The following is a 26,535-nucleotide window of genomic DNA, read 5'->3' on the forward strand; positions in this document are numbered from 1 at the left end:
CCGGTTGCTAGGCAACCACTCTATCACGAAGCCACATTCCCAGCCCATCTAATACCACTTTTTCATGGAATTCCTCCTTACTCTGCCCTTCCTCATATCTTTACTCCCAAGAAACTTTTACATGTTATATGCTAAGTGCTGGTGGCTCATGCCTGTATCCCTAGCTACTCTGCAGACAGAGCTGAAGATTGATATGTGAAGCCAGACTGGACAGAAAAATCCATGAGTCTCTGATCTCCATTTATGGAGCAAAATCCCAGAAGGGGAAGTATAGCTTCAGTGGTAGAGCTTTGAGCCAAGTGAGGGCATGAGGCCCCTGAGTTCAGACAGAGACAGACACACATGCAATTTCTCCAAAATAAATGAGGATAAAATAAAAAAAAGAAAAACACTGTAGGGAAAGCAGCTATACTCAATAAGCCTGAGAGAGAGCAACAATAGGTTACTGAAAAAAAAATTTTGAACTATTTTAAATTTAAAATATTTAATACTTGAAACCAAATTAGTAGTAGGAAAGAAAGAAAATCAGTATGGAGATAAATGAAACAGATACTAAAAATTTCACAACCCACACAAGGTCTTTGATATGTAGTCCATGCTGGTCTCAACTTCTGATTCTCCTGTCTCAGCTGTCCACATGCTGAGATTACAGGTACTGGACACTTAGCTAGAGGTTTGTTGTTGTCATTGTTGTTTTGTGACAAGATAAATTTGACAAACCTTCAGCTTCATTAAAGAAAACAGAGGACCCAAATGAATAAAAATCAGATTTTACAACCAGTATCACAGAAACACAGGGATTATCATGAAAAAAATACATGCTAACAAACTGAAAACCTAGGAAAAAAATGGACAAACTTCCAGACACATATGACCTACCAAAACTGAATCAAGAGAACCAAATACTCTAGGATAATATGTCATGAGATTGAACATTATTAAAATTCTTCCAAAGAAGAAAATACCAGGACCAGATGGCGTCACTGATAAATTTTCTCAAAATTATGACAATTCTGAATTTTAGCAAATGAATTGTTCTCAAACTACCGCACAGAACTGAAAGGGAGGGAAGCCTTTTCGAACGCATCAGGCCAACATTACCCTTGTATCCAACTAGACAAAAATACAACACAAAAAGAAACCTATGCTGATGAATACATGTGCAAAAATTCTCCAAGTGACTAGTCAATCAACCACGGATTGTGCACACACAAACACAAGGTCTTATGAGAAGGCAGAAAGTTGTATCTACCAGCCAGATAGGACCCAGAAGCCAAACCTGGGATCTTGAGCTTCCAGCCTCTCGAACTCCAAGAAAATAAATTTCTGTTGTTTAACAGAAATGATAATTAAGAAAACTTAGCAATGAGACAAACAAAAACCTAGCAAATCAAATCCTACAGTACCTCAAATAAAAGTCACGAGTTCATCAAAAATCATTTATAATTAAAAATGAGCAAATTAGTAACTTAAATATATTACACAATGACCAATGGTCATATTAGTAGAGTCAGCAAAAAGCTTAGATAAAATGCAGCATCATTTCATGATAATCACCATGAACAAATCAGGTGTAGAATGCCTGTACTTCATTGTAACAAAGGCTCTATTTAACAACCCCACAGCCAACATTACATTGAATGGGGGAAAGCTGAAAGAACTTCATCTAATATCAGTAACAAGAAAAAGATGCCTATTTTTATAGCTCTCATTCAAGGGCCATAACAATTTTAGCCAAAGTAGGCAAGAGCAAGAAATAAGGGCATACAAACAGGAAAAGACGAAACCAATTATTCTTATACAAATAAGGTAAGTTGCTGATGATTCTATAGGAAAACCTAATTATCACCAAAAGATTAGAATTGAGGGCTAGGAATATGGCTTAGTGGTAGAGTGCTTGTCTAGCACTCTAGATTTGCTTCCTCAGCATCATATAAACAGAAAAAGTATCATATAAACAGAAGTAGTGCTGTGTCTCAAATGGTAGAGTGCTATCCTTGAGCAAAACAAGCTCAGGGACAGTGCCCAGACTGAGTTCAAGTCCCAGGACTGACAAAAAGAAAAAAGAAAAAAAAAAGGTTAGCATTGATAAATCTAGTAAAGTAGCAGGATACAAGAATTAGTCAGTAACTTCTATAAACCAATAATTCCAGGGCAAGAAATTATAAAAGCAATCCCATTCACAATAGATTAAAAAAACCTTAATATTAAAAAAAGATAAAGGAAATAAACTTCACTAAGAAGTAAAAGACCTCAATAATTACAACTATTAAAAAAACTAATGAAAAACATAAAGACTGGTCAAAAACACAAAAATGGAAATATCTACCATAATCATGGACTAGAAGAATCAATGTTAAAATGTCTATACTACTCAAAGTGATCTATATATTTAATGCAATCCCCATTAAACATGCCAATGATATTCTTCACAAAAAAAAATAACAATCACAAAGTTTTTATGAAAGCACCAAAGATCCCAAATACCCAAAGCAATCTTGAGGAAAATAATAATTCTTGAGGTAATCAAAGATCTGATTTTGCCAGGCACTGGTGGCTCATGCCTGTAATCCTAGCTACTCAGGAGGCTGAGATCTGAGGATCAGGATCGTGGTTCAAAGCAGGAAAGTTGGTGAAATTGTTATTTCCAATTAACCACCAGAGAACCTGAAGTGGCGTGCTGTGGCTCAAGTGGTAGAGCGCTAGCCTTTAGATGAAGAGCTGAGGGACAGCTCCCAGGCCCAGAGTTCAAGCACCATGACTGACAAGAAAAAAAAATCTGATTTCAAGAGATTACAGAGCCTTAGGTTGAACATCATGGTATTGGCATGAGGAAAGAGCAGAAAGGTCCAATAAATTAACTCACCCATCTATAGCAAAATGACTCTCAAACAAGGTGCCAAAAGCACACACTGGAGAAGGAATACACTAAGTGATGGGGGAACTAGATGTTAACATGTATCAGACATGACTCCACCTTGTGAAGGAAGGAAGGAAGAAAAGAAAGGAGGAAGGGAAGGAGGGAGGAAGGGAGGGAGGAGGGAGGGCTGGTTAGCCAGTCCACTTACCTGCTCAACCCTGTGCCGGTGGCTTACGCCTGTAACCCTAGCTATTCAGGAGGCTGAGATCTGAGACACTTGGTTGAAAGCCAGACAGGGCAGGAAAGTCCATGGAACTCTTGTGTCCGATTAACCAGCAAAAAGCCAGAAGTGGAGCTGTGGCTCAAGTGGTAAAATCCTGGCCCTGAGCAAAAAACTCAGGGGCAGCGTCTAATCCCTCAGCTCACGTCCCAGGACCAGCAACAAGAAAATAACAGCAACAACAAAGACTGAAACTACTAGAAGAAAACATAGAAAGAAAAACACAAGAAACACTTCCAAATATTAGTAGAGAGTGATTTTTCTGGATAGGACCCCGCAAAGCATAGGAAACAAAAGCCAGAGTTGAGAAATAAAAGACATCAATATAAAGTCTCAGTACATCAAAGATCACCAAGTAAAGAGACAACCTACAGAATAGAGAAAATGTTTGCCACATATTCATCTGACAGTTTAGTATCCAGAAAGAATGTGAAATGAAGAACTACAACGACAACAAACAAGTGATCCCATTAGGACTGGACAAATGACTTGAACAGACGCTTCTCAAAAAGAAACACAAATAGCCAACAAGTAGGAAAAGATGCTCAGTATCACTTATCCCCCAGAGACATTCAAATCAAAACCACAGTGAACTCTTAAGTACAAGCTGAAGGATCTCAAATTTGAGTCTCATACCGTGAGACTATTGCAAAAATAAACCAACCCCATTATCCTTCTTCTGGTTCTTGGGATTAAACTCAAGCAGTCTACCACTTGACCCACGCCTCCAGTTCTTTCTAGTTTGACGACTAGGGTCTCACTGCTAACTTTGGCTGGTGGTATGTAAGCCTGTCCAGTACCTAGGAACACAGCCATGCACCACATGTCCTGCTTTGTTTTGGGGAAGTTGCTTATAAAGGTTCCAACAGGGGAGTGCAGCTATGCCTACACATATGCCCTGGACATACCAATGGTCCTTCTCGATCAAGGAAGTCATTCTCTTACTAAGCGCTCAGCTTTGGGGAGACTTGGAAGGGCAGAGCAGAAAGACCACCCCCACCTAGCCAGTCTGATCAGCTGAATCAACCCTTCCAATGGATGGGGTGACAGATGTTATTTCCTGTTGTCCTTGCATTTCCATCTTGTTGTACAGACAGGGTCTTGCTAACTTTGGCCTGGGCTGACTTGAACCTTGATTCTCCTTCTCTGCTTCCAAGTAACTGGGATTGACAGGTGTACAGATACCACACCCAGTCCCAAGAAATCCCTATGTGTTGATGGTGAATGAAATCCCGCCACTTCCAGTAAAATGGATGGAACTGGAGGACGTTGTGCTAAGTGAAATGAGCGAGGCACATAAAGACAAGCATGGCATGTTCCCTGCCTGTCCTTCGTGAAGCTAGAAAAGTTGACTTGAAAGTGGAAAAGGAAATGAGAAACTGGGATGGGTATATATGGGGGGGTGGGGTGGGGTAAGGAGGGTAGATACTGGACTCGATCAGAACATGCTATGTGCACGTATGGAAAACCACACTAAACACCATTAATATTAATACAAATGTCTAATTATTTTTAAATGCAGAAAACTTGAGAAATACGTCCTGTAACGGGTATGATCATTTTCTTTTCGTCCTTTTAGTGTGGAGGTGAGGATCATGGAAGAAGGCAAACAAGCACAACTGAGTGGTACATTAGTTGTTTTACTGTTAATTTGACACATCTGAACCAAAGCATTCACAATACTTGATATACTTTGAAGAGAATCATATAGTCTTAGACATAACCACAGAACAAGCAGAACAATTAAAACTACATAAGGCCTTAAAATATATCCACAGTGTGTATTATGTCAATATTCATTCATTACAAATTAAGACTACATACCGTTTATTTTTTATTTTCTTTCATTGTTTTATTCAGGCAGGATTCATTCAAGGAAAGGCAACTTAGTTTGTTTTTGTGTGTGAGCTTTATTTTACTTTATTTTTACTATACTGGTTTATATAAAAACTTATATGTATTAAATGTTTTCTTATCTCCAATATTCAGGAGTAAATCCATGAAATTCTCATAGTACTCCAAATGAATAAGTCCTATTTTCAAAAATTGCCAAAGTGAAAAGGGACCAAATAGCCAGTCTATTTGTGGTCTTGAAGAACAACTAATGGATTTTCACATTTTCATATAATGAAGAGCACTACAATTCTATGAGATCAGTCAAAATTGAAGACAATTTTGCATACAAAATCATTGCTGAAGCCCTAGATGCCTTTTAAATAACTAGCCCAACTTTTAAGTGGTTGCCTCACAGTACCAAACTGGTTAAAATTCAGTGCCGTCATGACTTCTCATTTACAAGACAACTCATTTGTAAGTTAACAGATGGCATAAAAATTAAGACTTACTTCATTTTTTCCTTGAAGAATAAATGTATAGTAACCAGAAAATACAGAAAAGTCAATGTATTTTACAATAAAATAAACCACGTAAGCCTCTAACCCTGTACAACAGGGTTTGGGTCAACTCTAGTTACCTTTCGTGTTGTCATTGTTTTTTCTTTGTTTTTATACAGTTTATTCTGAGTACTTGAACTGCTTTAGATATATAGTTGTTTGAAAGAATATTACATTTGTATACCAGGATAAAGTTTAGTACATTGAGATGTTTTAAAAATACTTATAAACTTGTTTCTGATATGCAAAAGCATTTGGCAATACTTTTACAGCATTTGATTTTATAGAATTAAAATTTCATACAGTACTCATCTTGATGTTTAAAAAAAATGACAGAAAATATATAAATTACAACAGCCTGACTGCATGATACTGTTAGTTCCCGTTTCTAGTTCTGGTAATTAAAACCTTCATTAAGTCTGTTAACAAATCATTACCTGTACATGGATGAAGGCAACTGACATGATTTGCAAACAAAACCTTCAGGTTTTTTTTTGTTATTTACCAAGAAGTGCAGTTCAGCAAGACAAGAAAACCCAGGAGGTCAATTTACAGAGCATCCTACAAATTTACCAGTTCCTGTGACACAAACTGTTTCAACCTTTCAAGGTACTGTCCGTAAAGCTCCACGTCATTGTGTCCTGCTCCTTCAACCCACAGAGGCTCCACAGGTCTTTGGCAACGCTCAAACAATGCGAGGCCGTGTGAAAAGTCAATGACTTCATCTTCAGTCCCATGAATTATTAATACTGGAGAGGTTATCTTAGAAATCTTGTCAATACTGTATGGAAAAAGAAAGGGGAGTGGAAAAAGAAGCAATTAACTATGCACAAAGAAACTTTCTTTGTGCACGTGTGCTGTAACAGAAATACCAGAACTGTATGAATCAGGTCAGAAGGGAGGTATAACTCAGATTTGAGTAACATTCAAAAGTTGCCTTTACATGTTGTTTTAGGACGACCTGAGGACTTTATCTACAAACACTTCTGACTTAATAGTCACTCAGGGATACTATCACTGTCTTGTTTTTGTTTTAAAAAGGTCAGAGAAGCTTAGTTTTCAACAGGAAGCAGAAACGTATTTCAAGGATGCATTTACCACTTTCTGCACTTATTATATTTTCCTGTGTAATCTCTTACTAAAATTACAGAAAAATGTCTTGGTTTTGTTCTGGTTTGAAGGCATACTCTACCAAAAGGGAGAATGTTCTGAAGCTAGAAAGAGATAACTGGCTCAGAAGATAAATATGAAAAATATAATCTAACACAGAGAAAAGGTGAAGTGAAGGAGGAACCCAATTTATAACACAGAATACTCCAGAAGGCTAGGGTACTTTCACAGGGAATAAAGACAGGTGGCTAAAATACACTTTTGTTCAAAAATCTGTTTAAAATAGTTAGACCCTTTTCCCAGTCTCTTCTACCTCCTGAAGCTCCTGGGTCACTCTGACTTGCTTTTTCTCCAAGGCAGGTTGGGCCTGCGGACTCAGGACTGCCAGTGTTTATAGCATCATAGAATACGTATACATACATACATACATACATACGTGTGTGTGTCTGTGTGTGTGTGTGTGTGTGTGTAGAGAGAGAGAGAGAGGCCGCTGTCAGCCCTACTTGCCTCCTAAGAATGCTAGTAGGTAGGCCTTCATCAACCAGAGGTTTAGCAAGCCTTTCTTTAGATACAACATCAAATCAACTCTTTAGTTCTCCACTCTTACACATGAGCAGATAGCCAGGAATTATTAGACATCAGAAGAAAGCTCTTGAAATATACAGATAAAAACCAATAGAATTTTTAAAAGGCAACTTGAAGGAGAAAGAAGTTCTGTAGAGAAGAAACATTGTATCACTTATAAAATTTCTGAGAGAATAAGAATTCTCATAAAATGAGAATGGAATCTTACAAAGGAAGAAAATAACCAGTGAAAAAACTCAGGCTGTATCTGTAAGGAGAGTATACTATTTGAACTATTTGCTGTGCACAAGCTGTTTAAGAGTGGAGGAATTTAAACTTAAAACAAAACAAAAAACAAATCCACAATCACCAGTGGTTCATGCCTATAATCTTAGTTACTCATGAGTACGAGACCTTCGAGAATGCAATTTGAAGTCAGCCTGAGCAGAGAATCTGCAAGACACCATCTCCAATTGATCAGCAAAAATGTCAAAATGGCAACGTGGCTCAAGTGGTAGAGTGAATACCAGATATAAGCAACAAAGCTTACCCTGAGTCAAGTCAAGCCCAGGCACCAGAACACAACAGCGACAGAAATGAACAAAATTCCCCCCACAAAAATCCTGTATGATCTTTTCCAGTTTATGCTGGCCTTTCTATTGGTATACCAGACATAAAACAGCATTATCTCCCGTAACATCCTATATGAATTCTTACCATTCAGCTAAAGAGAAATGGTACAACTCAAAATAAAAATCCCCAGTGGTAGAATGCTTGCTACACATGTACAAAGCTCAGTTTGATCCCTGATAGAGAACAAAGCATTTTCTAACCCTTTAATTAAAAATCCCCATAGCCAACCGTACTGATCAAAATCACTGCTCTCCTAAGTCTCCCTGCTAATGTGACCCCTTTTAGCTAATCGTGACAAAATTTGTTTTTAAAATAACTTTTGCTAGTCTAAAAACACCAAAGGATAACTTGGCTTTTGGCTTGCTATTCACACAAAAATCTTCTGTATTGCTGCCAACTGAAGAAAAAGAAGACTGGAATTTGCCAGCTTCTTCTTGTTTTTCTCTGAGAGAAAAAATAGGCCATCAGTTTTTCTTTTTTTTTCCTTGTTGGTCATGGGGCTTGAACTCAGGGTCTGGGTGCTGTCCCTGAGTTCTCACTCAAGACTAACATACTACCACTTTGAGGCACAGTGCCATTTCCGGTTTTCTGGTGGTTAATTGGAGATACCTTTCCTGCATGGGCTGGCTTTGAACTGCGATGCTCAGAGTTCAGCCTCCTGAGTAGAATTATAGGTGCGAGTCACCAGTGCTCAGCTTAGGCAACAGTAAAGAGCTTCTTGAGAAAAAACATGAAGTAGTTGTCCTTCTTTCAAATCTGCCTAATAATGTTTATTTCAGATTTTGTGATAATACTTTAGCTCATTTAAGATTCATCTTTTTGCAATTTACTTTTTTCTTTGGGAGGGGGGTAAATCAGGTATCATTATAGCTAGGTATCTTCTACTCATTTCCTCCTCTCATTGCTCCTTTCCTCTAGTGTTACTTACCTTATTGAATATCGTCTTCTTTTAGCTGCTCAAGACACAAACATGGGATTCTTATTTAAATTGCTCTCTTTACATTTCCTAATACTAGTCTTCAATGCCAGGGACTGTGCCTGGAGTTCATGTCGATCACTATAGCTCAAACACTTCAGGCTCCTTACTGTGGTCACTTGCCAAAACCCTCTTTAAATTCGTTTTTTCACAATAAGATATCTAACACAGATCATGGCCACATGGTGTCTGAATGCCTGGAGAAAATTCCCTAAAAGTTTCTTGTGAGGAATTTCGAACTATTTTGAGTACCGTTACTTACTTTGGGAATGCATCAAAACAGTAAGTCTTCTTGGTATCCGGAAAAGCAACTCGCATTCCCGAGGTTAAAGGAGAATGAAGAATAACAGCAGCACTCTCATACCGAGCAGCAAGATCCACAGAGGGCACTGTCCCTATGCTCTGGCCGTATATAATCACATTTTCAGGACGGATGCCATATCTACAAGATTCAGAAATTTAAAAAACAAGTTGAACTGTAAAGATGGTCCATCATTCATTTAAAATTTAAATTTGTAGTGCTGCAAAAAGCTCTGGATTTTCAGCTAATTTCACCTTTGTTGGCACTGGAGCCCAAACTCAAGGTCATGCTCTTTTCGTATTTTTCTCTGATGGCTGGTGCTCTACTACTAAAGCCATGCTACCAATTTTTTTCCTAGTTACCTGGAGGGTAAGAGTCTTAAGGCTTTGAGTTAGCTACAAATCCAGATATTTGGATCTCAGCTTCCAGTGGTGTGAGCCCTTGGTGCCTGACTTCCATTTCGTTTCCTAAAATGCTGCATATAGTTATGGTATGGCACGGAAGAATGATGTGTTATTTTAGTCACAATCAGGATCATAAATTGCATTTATCTTGAAATTTGCCATACTTGTAAAATAATGAGCCAATGTTTGAAAAGATGAACAGATAAGCTAGACTTCTAAACATTACACACAGTTAAACTATGAATGCTACAAAATCTTGAGTTTTGCTTTTTCCCTTTAACAATACTACACATATTTAAATAAGTGAACTCACAGATGTTAAGTATTTATTGGTTACCTACTATGTTCTAGGAACTGTTAGTTGTCTACAGTGTAACTATGCCAAATGCAAATAACTTCAAGTATAGGTGAGGTGCTATAACATCTAAATGTTGGTGTAAGAATTATAATGACTTTAAAAATGCCTCTCCATTTAAAAAGGAAACAGTAGTCACTTCTGGTAGCTAGGATAATTACACAGGAGCTTCTAATCTTTCAGAAATATATGAGAGCTTCCTGAGAATTTTAATATTCATCAGGTTGGAGAGGGCAAACTCTTCATGTGTTTAAGACTAATGACCCAGGTAGTTTAATCAAGATTTCCAAATATTTATGGCACAAACAAGAGGCAGAGTTCCATCTACTATTAATTATAACACTACTAAACTCAGGAAAGTTTTTATCTTCATTGTACATCTATCTGTACATACTTCCAGAAATGAAGGAGCTAGGCCAGGCATGGTGGCAAATGCCTGTAATCCCAGCTACTCAGGGGGTAGAGTAAGGATGATTGTGGTTTGAGGCCAGATCCTGCAAAAAGCTAGTGATAGCCTATCTCAAAAACAAGGTGGGGGGGTGGGGGGATGGTCGGGGAGAGAGCTGGGAATGTGGCTTAGTGGTAGAGTGTTTGCTTAGCATGCATGATGCCCTGGGTTTGATTCCTTAGTACCACATAAACAGAAAATGCCAGAAATGGCACTGTGGCTCAAGTGGTAGAGTGCTAGCTTTGAGCAAATGAAGCTCAGGAACAGTGCCCAGGCCCCAAGTTCAAGCCCCAGAACTGGCAAAAAAACAAAACAAAACAAACCAAGTTAGGAATAGTGGCTCACACCTATAATCCCTAGTTTGAGGCAGCCTGGGCAAAAGCCAGATGTTAGCTAAAAGATAAACTAAGAGCAAAAAGGACTGGAGGATTGGATCAAGTGGTAAAAAGCTTGCCGAGGTAACACGAGGCCCTGAATTCAATCTCAGAACTGTAAAAATAAAACAAAAAAAGCTCAAAGCAGCAGCAGCTGGGGAGAACACACATCTGCAGCATCTGTATACCTCTTAGGACTACACTGCTGCTCCCAGCTGGATTAATGATGGCGATTATGGGTTATGGGCTAAAGGGCTAGGCTCTGGAGTAGAAGGGGCAGCTGCTAACCATTCACCAGTGAACTCTATGCAGTAACAATTTCTGAATAGTAGGAGATAAAAAGAACTTTAGAGATCATCAAATCTAGTCAAGCTGCTTAATGAGCACATGCTGAAACTCATAAGTTAATGGTACAACTATAATTAGAACTTAGATACAATGACTCCAAGTCTAGTGCTCTTTTTATGACAGCACACAGCTAATGGATGTGGGGGAAGGTTTCACAGGGTGTTACTTTCTGTGGGTTCACCAAGAGATTAAAAAACAAACAAAACAAAAAAAAAAAACTGGGGTAATTAAAGAAACGGAGTATCATTCAAATAATGATTCTTTCTTGACTAGTGCCCTACCACTTGAGCCACAGTTCCACTTTTGACTTTTGGGCAGTTCATTGAAGATAATCGTTTCACACTTTCCTGCCTGGGCTAGCTTCAAACCGGCATCCTCAGATCCCAGCCTCCTAAGTAGTAAGAACTGCAGGTGTGAGCCACTGGTGCATGGCTCAAATAATTCTTTAAGTTCATCTTTTATTTCCCTCTTCTGGTAGTTAAGCCTTGTTATTTGCATCTGGTAAAAGAAATATAAGGCATATATTCTAATTATACACAACTCACCGGAGGATAAAATTCTAGAGCTGGAAGAGATCTTGGAGATCATTTAACCTTTTCATTAAACAAATAAGGAAAACATGCTCAGGAAAGTTAACTAAACCTTCAAAGCCTGCTTAGATACTAAGTCTCTCAACTGTCTTTAAGGGTAAAAAACAGAGAAAATATGAAAGCACTAAAATAGTAAATGGGATTATTTAAGAATGTATTCTGTCATTCTTCCTCATTTGGTGGCCCTACCAACTGTGTTAAAAAATACCTCGAACACTGAATATTCATTTTGTTTCAATAGAAATGCTTTTATGTGCTTTCTCTTAGCACCTTGAAGTCTACATTTTTCACTGAAGTTATACTAAAGTTATGTCAATATTTTAAAATATTACAAATAGTTTCTGACAGCTATACTATATATATACAGTTGGGTGAGTTTGAAAAGTGGCTATTCATACTTTTCAAAATCTTCACCGTTTCTGTTAACTCTCTATTACTCACTACCTTTTTCTTTTTAAATTTGTTCATATTTCAATTGATTTAAGAATCTCCTTTATATAGAATTTTGCTGAAAGCATAACTTTGTTGTATTTCTTGGAGAGGAAGGAAATACATATTATTTTCTTTCTCTCTGTGTTTTTTCTCTTTCTCTCTCTTTTCCTCTCTCCCACTTAGTTGAGACAGAGTCTTACTATAGAGACTAAGTAAGCCTGGACCTCAATTCTTTTTTTTTTTTGCTTTTTAAAATTTTTTATTGTGAAAATACTGTACAGAGGGGTGGAACTCAATTCTTTTAAGAACTTTTTTTTAGAAACATGTTATCCTTGAAGAGGTTCTTCTGGACATTCTTAATATTAGCAACAGTGAATTTTCTTTATGGCCTCAAGCTTTAGTCTAAAAGATGCTGGAAGTCAAGTATCCATGTATAATATGAAAAGTAACTTATACTAAGGTATTGCTGTATTATTGTACACTAACCTGATTGATGAGAAAATGCACTGGAGTCTATAAAATTGAGGCATTTTCCAAAAAAATTTGTAAGTATCCTAGTGACTGGAAAGGATTAATGTGATGGCTAGTTCCTAAGTGTATTTTCTGATTTACAGAAAATAAAATTTGAGATCATGGCTCCCAATTTTAGGAGTCCAGAATGTAAAGCAAAAAAATTTTACAGTGCACGTTTTGGTTAAGATTTAAACCAAACAAACAAACCCCCACATACTCTAACACAACTAATGACAGATCAAGTAAATAAGCCTAGTCAGTTTGCTCTTATTCCCTTGAAATACTACAATTTTGAATGAACATTTTATGTCATACTCTAGTAATTAAGTTTATAACCAAACACTGTCAGTGAATTTAAAACTTAAAAAAAAAATAATTGAATTTAAAACGTAAAAAAAAACAAGCAGTTAAATTTTTTTTGTTCAATATGCAAAATTTAAAATTGTAATACAAAAGTTTAACTATTATAAGCATATTGGCAAATATAATCTTTATAGTCAAGACATGGAAAAGTTTATTCTTCAATAGTATAGTTATAGTAAACTATCCTAAATGTAAAAACTAATTCCGAATCAACATTTACCTTGTCCTAAGAGCAAGCCAAGCAGCTTCAATATCTGCATACAGGTTCTTCTCTGTTGGCTTCCCAGAACTTGCACCATATCCAGAGTAATCATATGAGAATATATTACAATTAATCCGTGATCCCAGTCCTATGTAAAAGCTGCTCATCTGACCGAGATCTACAGCATTTCCATGTGAGAAAAGTAAAGTGTATTTGGCATTGGGTGAGCAACGCACAAACATACAGGCAATTCTGTTGCCTTTACTGGTTCTAGTCATGAAACACTCAATAGCATCCTTTTCTCTAGAGGAGTACTGCCAGTCCGCGCGTTCTGATAGGTGTAAAGTCCAGCGGCTTCCACTTTCGTCACACATCAGTGTGTAGGTTGGATCAGGTGGCAAAAATGCTAATTTTGAAGCAATTTTCCCTGGGCAAGGTGGACAGCAGAAGAGGCAACATAGCTCACTAAATGAAAGATTATTCATCTTCTGAAAGAGAAAAGGAGACAGGAAACATTTTAATAACTGAAAGTGGATTTGCATTCTCGGACAGCAGGTTAAAACAACAGGAGTAAACACTGGTGGTCAAATCTATGACATAATGCCAAGTATCCTCCCTCCACCAAAGATAATGTGGCATCTTTCTCAAAGGCACTTCAAATCCTGGAGTGAGACTACTATTCCAGGCCAGTAGGCAAATAAATACCAAAGATTTATTCGTGATTAGTTTCTCACTTAACAAAAATGTGTAAGGTTTAGAGCCAATATGAGTTATCTTTAGATCACTATGTAAGTCAAGAAAAACTTTCAGAATCCCACAGAGAAGCTAGGGAGTTAAGTGGTATGATAAAATCAATATATATATCGATATATATATATATATATATTTCACTGCATCTTCCAAATAACTTGTAGTTGGATTTAAGAGAACACTTGTAGAAGATGAGTCAATGGTACACTGGAAGTTTTATTCTTTCAAGGTTTCCACACAGGACTAAACTCAGATGGTGATTGCACCTATGGCTTCCTGCATCGCGGGGATGTCAGGTATGGACCACCATACCCAGCTTACTACCAAGATGGGAGGTGTCCTTAACTTATTGCCTGGGCTGGCCTCAAACTGTGATCTTCCCAATCTCCACTGCTTGGGCAGTTAGGCAGAACTAGTCTTTGCTACATTCACACCAATAGGGCTTTTGAAACCCTTAGCCAGTGCAGCCCAGTGATGTAACCCTATCTGTATCAAAAGCCTATCATTTAGACACAGTGCAGGTGGCTAAAATAAAGTACAAATGTCTGCTTATAGATATGTACACCATCACTGAACAAAGCAAAAGGCTATCATATAGGCAAATATGGAAAAAATGCAGAAGTCCGTTAAAAGCAAATATTGCTAATGCTGAATGAAGAAGGGCCAAAGATTCAAAGTCAAGAGAGCTGGTAGAATCCCAATTTACCACTTACTGCTGTGTGTCCTTAAGTAAGTCATTTAATCTTAATTTTCTTCCTAAACAAATGAAGCACTCTACGTTCAGTAGAGTGCTTGTGAAGGTCAAATACAATGATGTGGTAATCGCCTATTAACATAGTAATGGCCCATATAGTTGGCATACTCATGAATGATTAGCTTTCTTCTATGTCTTTTCCATTAATATCATAAAAGTATCCATCTCATGCTAACTTAGGGACAATACTTGTCATCAGCATTTCTTTCCATCTTGTCCTTTCTGAAACTATCTTATTTTTCTTTTAAAGCAAAAGTAGACAATCATTTACTTGTAGAAAGGCTTTCAAAACTAATACTTTCCAAATGTTTGTTTTGGAAATATTTTCAATTTGGAGATATTCTCTCCCAAATATGTGAATACAAGGATAGGAAAAAGATTTACACAATACTAAAACATGAAATCACCTCAGGGGCTTTGAGTGTGTGTGGAAAGAAAGGAATGCTCTTTTACTATGACTGAATCAAAAAAATACTTTATAGGACAATACAAATGTGTTCATTTCCCAGTCTAAGTACAATAGGTAGGAAGGGGAAACAGAAGTAGTAACATGGAAAAAGACAAGAGTAGCTATGCATACAAGGCTCTAAAAGTTGAGTAAGGGCAAAGCCTGTTGGATACTGGAAACAGTTTTATTTGATAGTCTATGCTTATTCCTTTTCTGCCTTCAAAGCAAATATAGACTCACTAAGTTAATGTGTTGGCCTGGATGGCACAAGAATTACAACAGAAATGACAGCTAGGTGTCACCTCTAGTGGTAAGCCTCACTGGCTTCCTGAAACACTGCAATGAGAATGCCAAGTGTGTTTTGTAAAGCTTGGTGGGCAAAGAATGCACGATGAATAAGTGGAGTCTACTTACGAATCTAGCTACTGATTTACTATCCTGTGCAGAGTATAAAAATATCTGGCAGGGAAGGGAGTTTAAGAGATGTATACCAGTGGAGGTGATAGGGAGAAAAACAAGGAGGCAAAAGTTACAATATACCAAAGGGATCGCTCCATAATCTCCTTGTATCATGTCTTCAATTGCCTTCCATGCCACAAACTTCTGATCCACTAAAGCCAAATAAAAGCTTGAGTATTAAGTAAATAATATATTCCAAGATTGTGCTCCGACTTCATAACCAGGAACTTTTATATATGACAATAAACTGATTATGGAATCAATCTGACTGAGTGACCATATTCAGTGTATGCTTCTGGGAATGAACACCAAGATGAAGAAGCAGACAGGAGAAACACCAGGGTCTAAGGAAAACACGAACTGACCTTAATGGTGGCAGAAGAAATTATTCACACTTCTACTGCCCCAAATCTGTTATCTACAGAAACCATTTCCTGACAACTCACAACTGATCACTTTCTAAATAACAGGCCTGCCACACTGTCCTGCTTTTAAAAAGTAGTTGTCTCCAAGTTTTAAGATTTTTTTCCACAATAAAAAGAACAAATGAAACAAAAGTTTTAGTATGATTTGAGCCGTTACTCAGGAAAAAAACATCTTATTCTTGAATTTAATTACTGAAATAGCTTGGCAAATTTAGAAAACTTTATCTTCAACTTTAAAACTCATTTGAATAAAAATATCATTTACTAGCTACTACTGACAAGAAAATGCTGAAAAGTTAAGGCTACATATAACTGTTCTGATAAAATGGCAGGGACATAAGACAGCATACAAAAGTCATGAGAGAGAGACAGAAAGTTGAACACTTTGCAGCAGAAAAAGTAGAAATTTTGAGCCATAAAATAGGATTTTAAATATAGTTATAAGTCCATTTTTAAAAGGGAAAAATACTTAAAACGTGAAACAGGAAACTGTCATGAATGAAAATCCAGTAGTATACAGAATCACACACAGAAATAAAGAAGCTGATGGAATGGGAAAGAGAATTATTAAACAGTCAAAGAATACCTTAGTGAGTTGTAACATCAGTTTGGGGAATTCCAAAATATGGAATTTTGCAAGAGGTGGAGAGATAGAAAGTAGAAAAGACAAAGTAGTAGGTAAGGATGTTTAAAGGAGAAATGCCAATATCTATACTATGTCTCAGGGAAATGCCTCAGGGAAACAAATAGGAAAATAAAAAATTCTCAGAATAAAAGAAAGATAGTAATTCAGATCAAAATATTTCACAATGTGCCAAACAGGATCTTTATGAAAAGTTTCACAATTAGGAACACTAATAAAAATGAAAAACACTAGAAACAAAAATCTAAACATTTCTAAAAAGGGAAAACAGATTAGGAAAAGGAGTGCAAGAAATCAGATGAACATTTGACTTTTCAATAGCAACAGTGAGACTAAAAGACAGGGGTGGATATTTTTAAAGCAAGGAAGAAATGAAACTTGGAACCTATAATTTTACATAGAGTTAAATTAAACTTTTGGTTTGGTGAGATTATAAAAAAAAGTTATCTATAGGCATATGAAACTTCAGAATGTTTATGAAGCCAAGATTCTCTGACAAACTCCATCAAGAAAGCAGAAAGTGAAGTCAGATCTGAGATATGACAAAGGAGAATAATTAATATAGTGGAGCAGACAAATGTATTGAAGTATGGAAATAAGCAGCAGGGCATTTTCTTTAAAGGTAGCAAAGTGTACCTCTAACAATTCTAAAAAGAAAAAATTGGGGAAAACCAACATGGAAAAAAGTGAAAGACAAGTTTGGGGTATCAAGATGAAAATGTACTGGGGTAACTGTCAGATATAATCATTGAAGTTATAACCACAAAAAATAGTTCATACATATAAGGTAGCTGTGTCTACTTTCAAAAAAATTAAAGAATATTTTTCAGAGTACCCAATTAAAAAAATAAGCACACAGAAACAAAAATTTAACAGCAAAGATGAACAAAATTGAGAATAAAAAGCTGACTTTTAGAAAAGGCTTTCATTACTGCTAATGGCAAGTTTCAGTGCCAGAGAGTTTTCTTTTTCATACAGCAACTCATTCTGTCCTTTCAATAAACTCTCTGACATAGGGACTAACATTATACCCATCTTTTCAATTGAAGACACAGAAGTTCACAGTAGTTGTATCATTTGTCTAAGGTCACAAACCAGTAAAAGCTGAAATGATAAGCTGGGGCTTGAAAGAACCATTGTTTTGTGGAAAGAATACTGAGACAACACTGCTCAGAAGGCAAATAAACACTAGTTTGAATCGCGGATGGTTCCCAACGGCCTATGACCAGGGTGGCACTAATCAGGAGGTGGTAAGATGTTCGGGAGCAAGGTCTTTCAAATGGAACAGTGGGACCTCAATCCCTTCCTTTCTACTTTAGCTCTATGGCCATGAGGTGAGCAACGGAACTATCATATGCTCCTGTCATTTTGTGCTGCCGTGCCTTGCCACAGGCTGAAAGCAACGGGGTCAAGTGATCGTGGACTGGAACATCCAATGAGAGGAGTCAAATGAATAGTCCTGTTCTCATTTTCAGTTGATTATCTCAGGTAGTTATATAGCAGTAGAATACAAATACTACATGAAAAAGAAAATGACACAGATCTTGACGAAAGACAAAACATCAGATTTAGTTTCGTTCAAATAAAGGGTATCTAGAAAGGCATAATGGCAGGGACCTAGTCCTAGTATTTGGGAGACTGAGGCAGAAGGACTGCTTGAGTCTGTGAGTTCAAAACCAGCCTGGGCAGCCTGGGAGTGCAGCTCAGTTGTATAGCAGCGGCTCAGCATGAAGGACTGCCGTTTTAAATTCCAGCACCAAATCACTACAATATTGTGTCAGAACATTAAGAAACAGATTTCATCAAATGCATGGAAATGAATAGCTGCTACAATGACTTTGACAGAGCTTAAAAGTACAGTACAAGGAGGCAAAGGGGAAAAAGTTGAGATCTAACAATACTATTAACATCAACATCATGTCTTGAGGACAAATATATAGATAAGAATAAAAGAGGATGGAGAGTAAAGGGAAAAGTTATAAGTATAGAACCTACATTCACAGCCTGATGATAATGTGACATGAATTTGTCTCAAGGTTCCAGAGTACAGCAATCCTATCTGCTTGCTTATAACTGGAATTCTAGCACTTAAGCAACGAACATGACAACAGTAAAGTATCTAAAAAAATTTGAATGAATGAGTTAGTACATTAGTAAGACTAACAACACTCACCTAAGAAGCTCTTACGAAAGTAAAAACAACTAAATGTACATGTGAGAAAGAAAGCCGACACTTCATGATTAAGATTTCTTTCCTAAGCCAGGCACCAGTGGCTCACGCCTGTTAATGCTAGCTACTCAGGAGGCTAAGATCTGAGGATCAAAGTTCGAAGCAAGGCTGGACAGGAAAGTCCATGAGACTCTTATCTCCAATTATCCACCAAAGAGCTGGAAGTAGAGCTGTAGCTCAAGTGGTAGAAGGCTAGCCTTGAGCACAAAAACTCAGGGACAGTGTGCAGGCCCTAAATTCAAGCCCCAGGGACTGGCGTGCATGTGTGTGTGTGCGCGCGTGCGCGCGCCCACAGACACAGACACAGACAGACAGACAGACAGACAGACACACACACACAGATTTTTCTCCTTTGCATGGGAGCAAAGCAGAAGCAGTCCAAGTTTTATGAATCTAGGTGTGGGGAGGGGCACAGCACTGCTAGGGAAAAGCATTGCTAGTTGTTAAAACAGAGTAGATGATAAACAGGGCCGTTTTCAAAGAGAGAGAGTTTCATTCCTCTTAAAAGCAATACACAAAATGAAAGGTCACCTCGATGTTAGAGAGACAGCCATTGGGAAAATAAAGGCTTTTGTTTCCACGTATGTTTTGGAGGGAGGGGTGTTAGGAATCGAGCCCAGGCCTGCACAAGCTAGGCAAGTACTCTACTATAATCTCACCCCCCACAGAGGGGGCTTACTTTACCAACAGCAGAGAGAGAAACTTCCTACAACTCTATGAAATCGTTTAAGAATGTGTGTCTCCTGATAACTTTTTCCTACTCAATGACAAAGGAAAAGAATGCACATCTGCATTCTTTCCCAGCAAAACAGGAAGACTAATGTTTAAAATATACTTGCATAGAATGACTTACTTTACTTGCTTCCTCTTGTAACATAGGAAATTACTAAAATGACTGCTATCCATTTTTGTTGTAATAATCTAATGATAAAAACCTCCTTTTAATAGTTTCTTGGTAATTAGATCAATTTACCACCATTTATATTGAACAATGGATTTTCCTAAGATTCAAAATTTTGATGTACTGGAAAGAACTAGTACTCTGAAGTCTCTGAAATTAGGCTTAGGCAAACAATAAAAAGAATGCCTACATCTTTTTATTTTCTGTGGTATTTTGACAGCTATGCTATCAATGGTATCTCTGCTGATTGAACGTCGTGTGTGTGTGTGTGTGTGTATATATATATATATATATATATATAACATATATATAGTATAAGTAGGATATACTAAAACCACTTAAATATTAATATACTAGGTGCCATGTGAGAAAATACATCATAAAGTCTAATATGTATCATATGGGAGGTCAAAAAGGTCGTGCCATCTACAAAACCCCCAACTATCTCAAGACAATTACAACAAACTCTTTCATGACTATTCTATTTAACTCATAGTCACTCTTAAAAATCAGGCTTCTTGCCAGGCACTGGTAGCCTATAATCCTAGATATTCAGAGGAGGCTGAGATCTGAAGACTGGTTTGAAGCTAGCCAAGGCAGGAAAATTCATGAGACTTTTATCTTCAATTAACCACCAAATGCCAGAAATGGAGCTATGGCTCAAAATGGTAGAACACTAGCCTTGAGCACAAAAACTCAGGGACAGTGACCTGGCTCTGAGTTCAAGCCCCCAGAACCGGAAATAAATAAACAACAAAGCAAACCTCTTCAAGTTCCAGTGACCATTAATAGAAATACTTCAGAGATATCTTTTTAGAGTTACATACAAATCTGAGTATTCCAAGACAAAGTAATTGAAAACAGGAAGACTATACAATATATAAAGACTAGTCTGTCTGCTCTCATTAAAATAAACAACTACCATTAACCTTTTTTTTGTTTGTTTGAGCTAGTGCCTTATTACCTAGGCTAGGATGGCCTTGAACTCTCAATCCTCGGCCTCTAAGTCCTAGGATTATAGGTATACACCACCATGCCTGGCTCCTATCACCATTCATTCACTCACTCACTCCATTATTCATTCAGTGAACACAGATTGAACCCTGGTCCTTATGCATACTAAGTGTTCCCACTAATATTTATTTCGATTACAAAAATTAAAGCCTTATGTAGATGAATTGAGACTCAGTTCCTGAACTTTTAACTCTCTCCCTCAGTTTTTAAATAGTATTAGTATGCATTATCCTAATATGGAACCATTAATTACAAGTGGCTATCTAAAATCAAATGTTTAGTTTTTACCACTCCTGTCAAGTGGCTAGTGGGTACCAAATAGAATAGCATAGAATGAACATTTCCAAGTTATATAGGGCAATGCTGAACTGAAACCTTAGAAAGCTAGACAATTCAGAACAAGAATTATCTGTTATATTCATATTAGCATCAAAAGCTGGAGTTCATTCCATTCTGGATTGTGGCTTTCTCAAAGTATACAATAGGCAGTTTTGATAAAGTTTATATAAGTAAATGAGTTCACCTACATGAAACTATTTTAGAAGACTGTCTCTTGATGAAAATACAACATACTTAATTCTATCCTAATTCTAAGGTAAAAGCCATTTAAAACTATGCAATGTAAACCAATCAGGCTGTTTGTTTCAATATATGGTTTTGGTTAGTTATCAAAAGGATTCATGTTCTTGACAGATTCCTTACAAGCTGAAGCTGCAAGTCCTAAAAAACTATAAAATGCACCAATGTCCTACACCTACAATCCTACATATATATATATAATGTCCTACATCTATAATCCTAGCTACTCAGGAGGCTGAGAACTGGAGATTACAAGTTTGAAGACAACCCCAGTAGAAAAGTCCTGGGGACTCTATCTTCAAAATAACCAGCACACAGTCAAACTGAAGAAATGGCTCAAGTGGTAGAGCAGCAGCTGAGGAAGCAGGCTAAGAAATCACAAGGCCCTGAGTTCAAACTCCAGAACTGGTCAAACAAACAATTGTAAATCATCTTGTGACTATTAGTCAACTAATTTCTTGATGCATTCCAAACAGCTAACACTTATGATCCCGATGCCCTAAACAAGGGAATGAAGACTCCTTGATCAAGCAGAAGGACAGGTATGGATTTCTGCATAGGTTCATACCAAATTTTCATAAAACTTTTGGGGACTATAAAGTACTATTATCTTAGAGCTTCTAAATGTTGCTTAGTATATGCTAAAACAGGAATAGACAAATGTCTTCCCTTAACCATCAGGTTTTTGTTACCTCTAATGTCCAACTTCCATCGTGTGTATCTTCAAAGTTCACACAAAAGCCGTTATATCACACTGCCTCTAGAAGCATTCCACAAATACACATTCGTTCCCTCTTCATTTATAAGAAGTAAAAAATGTTTCTGAGAAACTGTACAGGAGAATATTGAACATATCCTATAGAAAATAGTATCTATGTATAGTAAAATATAATCAACGTAGTCAACATTTTAGAAAACTTAATTATTATTGAATGTAAATGATGAATACAATCTTTTTAAAAAAGAAAGCTCAGTTGGTATGAAGGAGCCAACTCTGTTATCCAGGGTAGGTAGGAGGAAGCGGTAGGAGGATCATGGTTCTAGGCTGTCCCACGGCAAAAGTAGAAAGAGACTATATATGAAAAATAAACTAAGTCAAAAGTGTTCAACTCTAGTATTGCCAAAAAGAAAAAAATCTTTTATTATTGTTACAACAGTTCATTCTTGCTGTATATATGCAATCCTTTCAACTTTAGAACACTAAATACTTTGTTTTGATCATCTGTGTTTTTCAAGTGTTTGTTCTTTGGGCTTTCATTGTTTTCTGATTGTTCATGTTTATGAGCAAACTAAATTGAGGTTTTCTTTTCTTTTTTAAATGTCTGTTTTAGGGCTTAAACTCAGGGCCTAGGCACTGTCCTTGAGCTTTTTTTGTGTAACTCTAGTGGTCTACCACTTGAGCCACAGCTCCACTTCTGGGTTTTTGGTGGTTAACTGGAGATGAGAATCTTATGAACTTTTCTGCTTGGGCTAGCTTTGAACCTTGAGTTGTATATCTCAGCCTCTTGACTAGCTAGACTTACAGGCATGAACCACCAGCACTTGACACATTGTATTTATTTTTCTGAGGATTTGCTGATCCAGAACCTTCTGATTCCTACTTTTGTGTGCTTTTGGTATACCCATGAACATGCACACACATTTTCTATGTATCCTCCTTCAAACATATTCACAGTGTTGCCCATAACTACTATGAGGAAAACATGTCTTCTATTAATTATTTTCCAGGTAACAGAAGATTCTTCCTAAATATTTTAGACCACAGTACAGCTTTAAATATTTGGTTCAGCAATGTAATTAAGGGTCCTCATAACTGTACTATTAAATTCTTATTTGCTCATTATTTTCTTCTTCCTTCCATACTTGTTAGGAAAGTGGTAATAGTGGTTTTGTTTTTGAGACAGTGTCTCAATATGTAGTCTAGTCTTGCCTTGAACTAATGATCTTACTGATGAGTTTAGGATTACAGGCCACTATGCCTAAGGACAGGAATGCTTTTAAAGATTTTTCCTACAGAACTTTTATGGACATTGCTTTAGAAATTGAAATAGCTCCCTTCTTTTCCAAGTTTTCAGCGTTTTAAAGAAATAAATGACACAAAACCAATCTTCTGTTCCTGCAATAACTTAAGTAGTAATATGTATCTTGCACACATATTGAATGTATTCTAAAATCTATTTTTAAATGTATTTAACATGTATTTTTTTTAGCACATAGTTAGATGTGGTTTGCTAGTACTTTGCCTTAGGTCTTACAGCCATAATTGAGAATGATCTTTAACTGTCTTCTTTCATGCTTTTTTTTTTTTTTTAAATAAGGCTTTTGCATTAAAATTATATTAACCTCATAAAAGCAGAGGAACATTTTTTTCTATGCTAAATTAACTATGCTCCTCATAGCTAATAACTAGATTTACCCTTATACTTTTCCCCACATACTTCTGTGCTTTCTTTTGTGTCTGTTTCTTATATTTAAATTAGTTACAACTACAGTAGAAGCCAAGTGTAGTGGTACATATATGTAACCCCAGCCTTGAGAGAGGAAGATTGTAAATACAATCTAACCTGGGCTATGTTGTGAGGTACTACCTCAACAGCAACAACACAAAATTCTGTTGTAACTCTTGTAATGAGGATTAAAAAATGGACACTTCAGAAAACAAACTTGCCTACTGCATAGAAACTACTGCACTTTGATTGAACAAAGCTTTATATATACTTTATATATACTTCTGGAATCCATGGACTTAAGGCTCAGTTTCAACTGCTGTAGGAGAACTGCAGACATATGTGCCTGAAAGAAGGCATATAGTGGAATCTACATCATACCAAGTCTGTCCTTCAAAGTAATGAAATAAGCAGTCTCTAATACAAATCTGAAATTCTAACAGGTTGTTCGGGAAGCAGTAAAGACTGAAGTTCTACATCAGTTGTGAGTAATAGAGTTTTATCTTGAAAGTTTGGAATCTCTACTTAAATGACACTTCTATGAAAGATGGGTAGGCTCCCTGGGGTATGTGTTATCAGACATGAGAGTGGGCCGTGATAGTGGCAATATACAAACTGACTGGCTCACTGCCGGCCCTTGATTAGCTCCTTCCCAGCTGGAGATGAAGAGATATGTGGCTCTCTGGTCTGCTGCCTTCCACCTAGATTTTTCCCTTCACTTTTACGGACTTGGATAAATGGTTTAATTGATTTCAAGTCAACCTCAGCTCCATGTATAAAAGTACACAAAATCATCTACCTCATCCTACATTAAAGCCAGGCTTCTATCTGGACAGGAAGGGAGAGAGAGAAGGCAAGGCACAGGAAGTACTGACCAGAGCCAGGCAGACCTGTTATCTGGTATACAACTTGCTTAAAGGAGAAACTAGTCACAAGTCTGAGAATTACTAGCTCCAACAGGGGCCCTGTGTAAATTATAACCAGAGTACATCCAAAGTCAATGAACATGAGTACTAGTAAAAATGATCATGATTCTGTTTTTAATTCAGTACAACAGAGCATTTAAACAAGAATAGGCCCCTTGAGATTCCTCAACTGTAACCAGAAAATAACCCAAGGTTACTAAGCTCATTCCTAAAAAAAAAAAAAAAAAAAAGTTAGATTTTCCATCTTAAAAAACAGCTTCTATTAGAAGCCATAGACATAGTGGAGTCCTAAACACTAGCAAGTTTTGTTCCACTTGTACTAAAGGTATACTCACAGTATGATTAAAACTTATCACTGTCCAACAAGCTACCATATAATGAATAGTATGAGTGGATATGCACATAAATATGTTACATAGGAAACCTACCCTAAAGGTGTAGGAGAGGCTTTGAGGAGCAGTGTGTATTTACACTGCTCCTTCACTATCTTTTAGTGAGTGTTGAGTCTGGCTGAATAGACACCATCAATCCCATGATTACAAACTGCTTGGAAGTTTTAGTCTTTATCTCCCCATAATGTCAACAGTGTATTTATGGGTTTCAGAGGGTGCTATCAGGGAGGTATCCTTAGATCTAGAAGCTAAGAAATTATAACCCCTTGAAGACTGACTACACGAGTACTTACATGCCCAAGGCCTGTAAATGAAAAAAACATACTGCACTGTCTCTCAGGTTGAGTTATCTGTCTCGGAACCTCAGACTCAAGACTCGTCAGCCTTAGGAGAATCCTGAGTTTGAGAACAGCCATAGGAAGACCCTGTCTCAAAGCAAAGATTCTTATTCATTCTGCCCTCTTGTATTAGCTTTGAGCTTCTGGGTACTAATGAAAGTGAACCTGTTAGTGAAGATGGCTATATAACCCACTATAGATTCCTGAAATGAAGTGCTACCTTTCCTTGTAAGTCTGGGAAGTTTGAAGGACAGATCAGATCTCTTAGCCTTTCCATATAGGTAGCTTGTTAATGTTTTAATGCTTTATAAACTGTTTTTAGTCAGTACCCTAATTGTGAAAGCAGTACCAGGATTAATACTGATTATGCCCTGAAACCTGCCTTTGGCCAAACCTTTATATCTGTTTGGTTCTGAAATAAGTACTATTTAACCCAACTGAAATCAGTTACTATGATGACAGTTTTGGGTGAAACCTAAAAATCACTTGCAACACTGTTAAAGATGTCTCTGATTCATGGAGCATACCTGAAACTATATGCAAAAGTTTGTACAAAAAAATCCAAAATATTTAATAGTATCCTGAAAACCCCTTTCTCTCAAAACTCTGGAAATTCTTTTTTTTTTTTTTTTTTTCTGTTGGTTGTGGGGATTGAACTCTGGGTCTGGGTGTTGTCCCTCAGCTGCTCTTCAGCTCAAGGCGAGCGCTCTGCCACTTGAGCCACAGCGCCACTTCTGGTTTATGGTAGTTCATTGGAGATAAGAGTCTTTTGGTCTTTCCTGCCTGGGCTGGCTTTGAACCACGATCCTCAGGTCTCAACCTCCTCAGTAGCTAGGATTTCAGGCGTGAGCTTTTCAAGCCTTACCATTTACACAGTCTATAACAAGTATGGAATCTTAATTTCTACAGAGATATTTTGGAAAGCTAGAAGAATCTTTCCTTCCCTTTTGTACCTATCTGATCTGTAGTTAAGATTTACATTAAAACTTTTCTGTTACAAACTGAAGTAGAGTGGATCATTATCTACTTGCATCTTGATTCGTGAATGTTCATTCAGTTTCAAGCTACTTCTACATGAATAAC

The 26,535-nt window shown here is 37.1% G+C and overlaps 1 protein-coding gene across 2 annotated transcripts in view; it reads right to left on the reverse strand.

The window, feature by feature from the left end:
- Positions 1-4,764: 4,764 nt before the first annotated feature.
- The window catches only part of Abhd17b (abhydrolase domain containing 17B, depalmitoylase), a 36,065-nt gene continuing 14,294 nt past the window's right edge, over positions 4,765-26,535 (reverse strand). For both annotated transcript variants that reach the window (XM_070035743.1, XM_070035744.1), the window contains exons 2-4: positions 13,165-13,634; positions 9,079-9,258; positions 4,765-6,314 (exon numbers count right to left, since the gene is read on the reverse strand). In XM_070035743.1, the coding sequence (XP_069891844.1) occupies positions 6,095-6,314; positions 9,079-9,258; positions 13,165-13,631 (867 nt within the window). In that variant the 5' untranslated portion in view covers positions 13,632-13,634 and the 3' untranslated portion in view covers positions 4,765-6,094. The remainder of the gene's footprint in view (positions 6,315-9,078; positions 9,259-13,164; positions 13,635-26,535) is intronic.

This window comes from Dipodomys merriami, unplaced genomic scaffold (assembly GCF_024711535.1).
Source record: "Dipodomys merriami isolate MVZ:Mamm:240054 unplaced genomic scaffold, mDipMer1.0.p SCAF_26, whole genome shotgun sequence".
NCBI lineage: Eukaryota > Metazoa > Chordata > Mammalia > Rodentia > Heteromyidae > Dipodomys > Dipodomys merriami.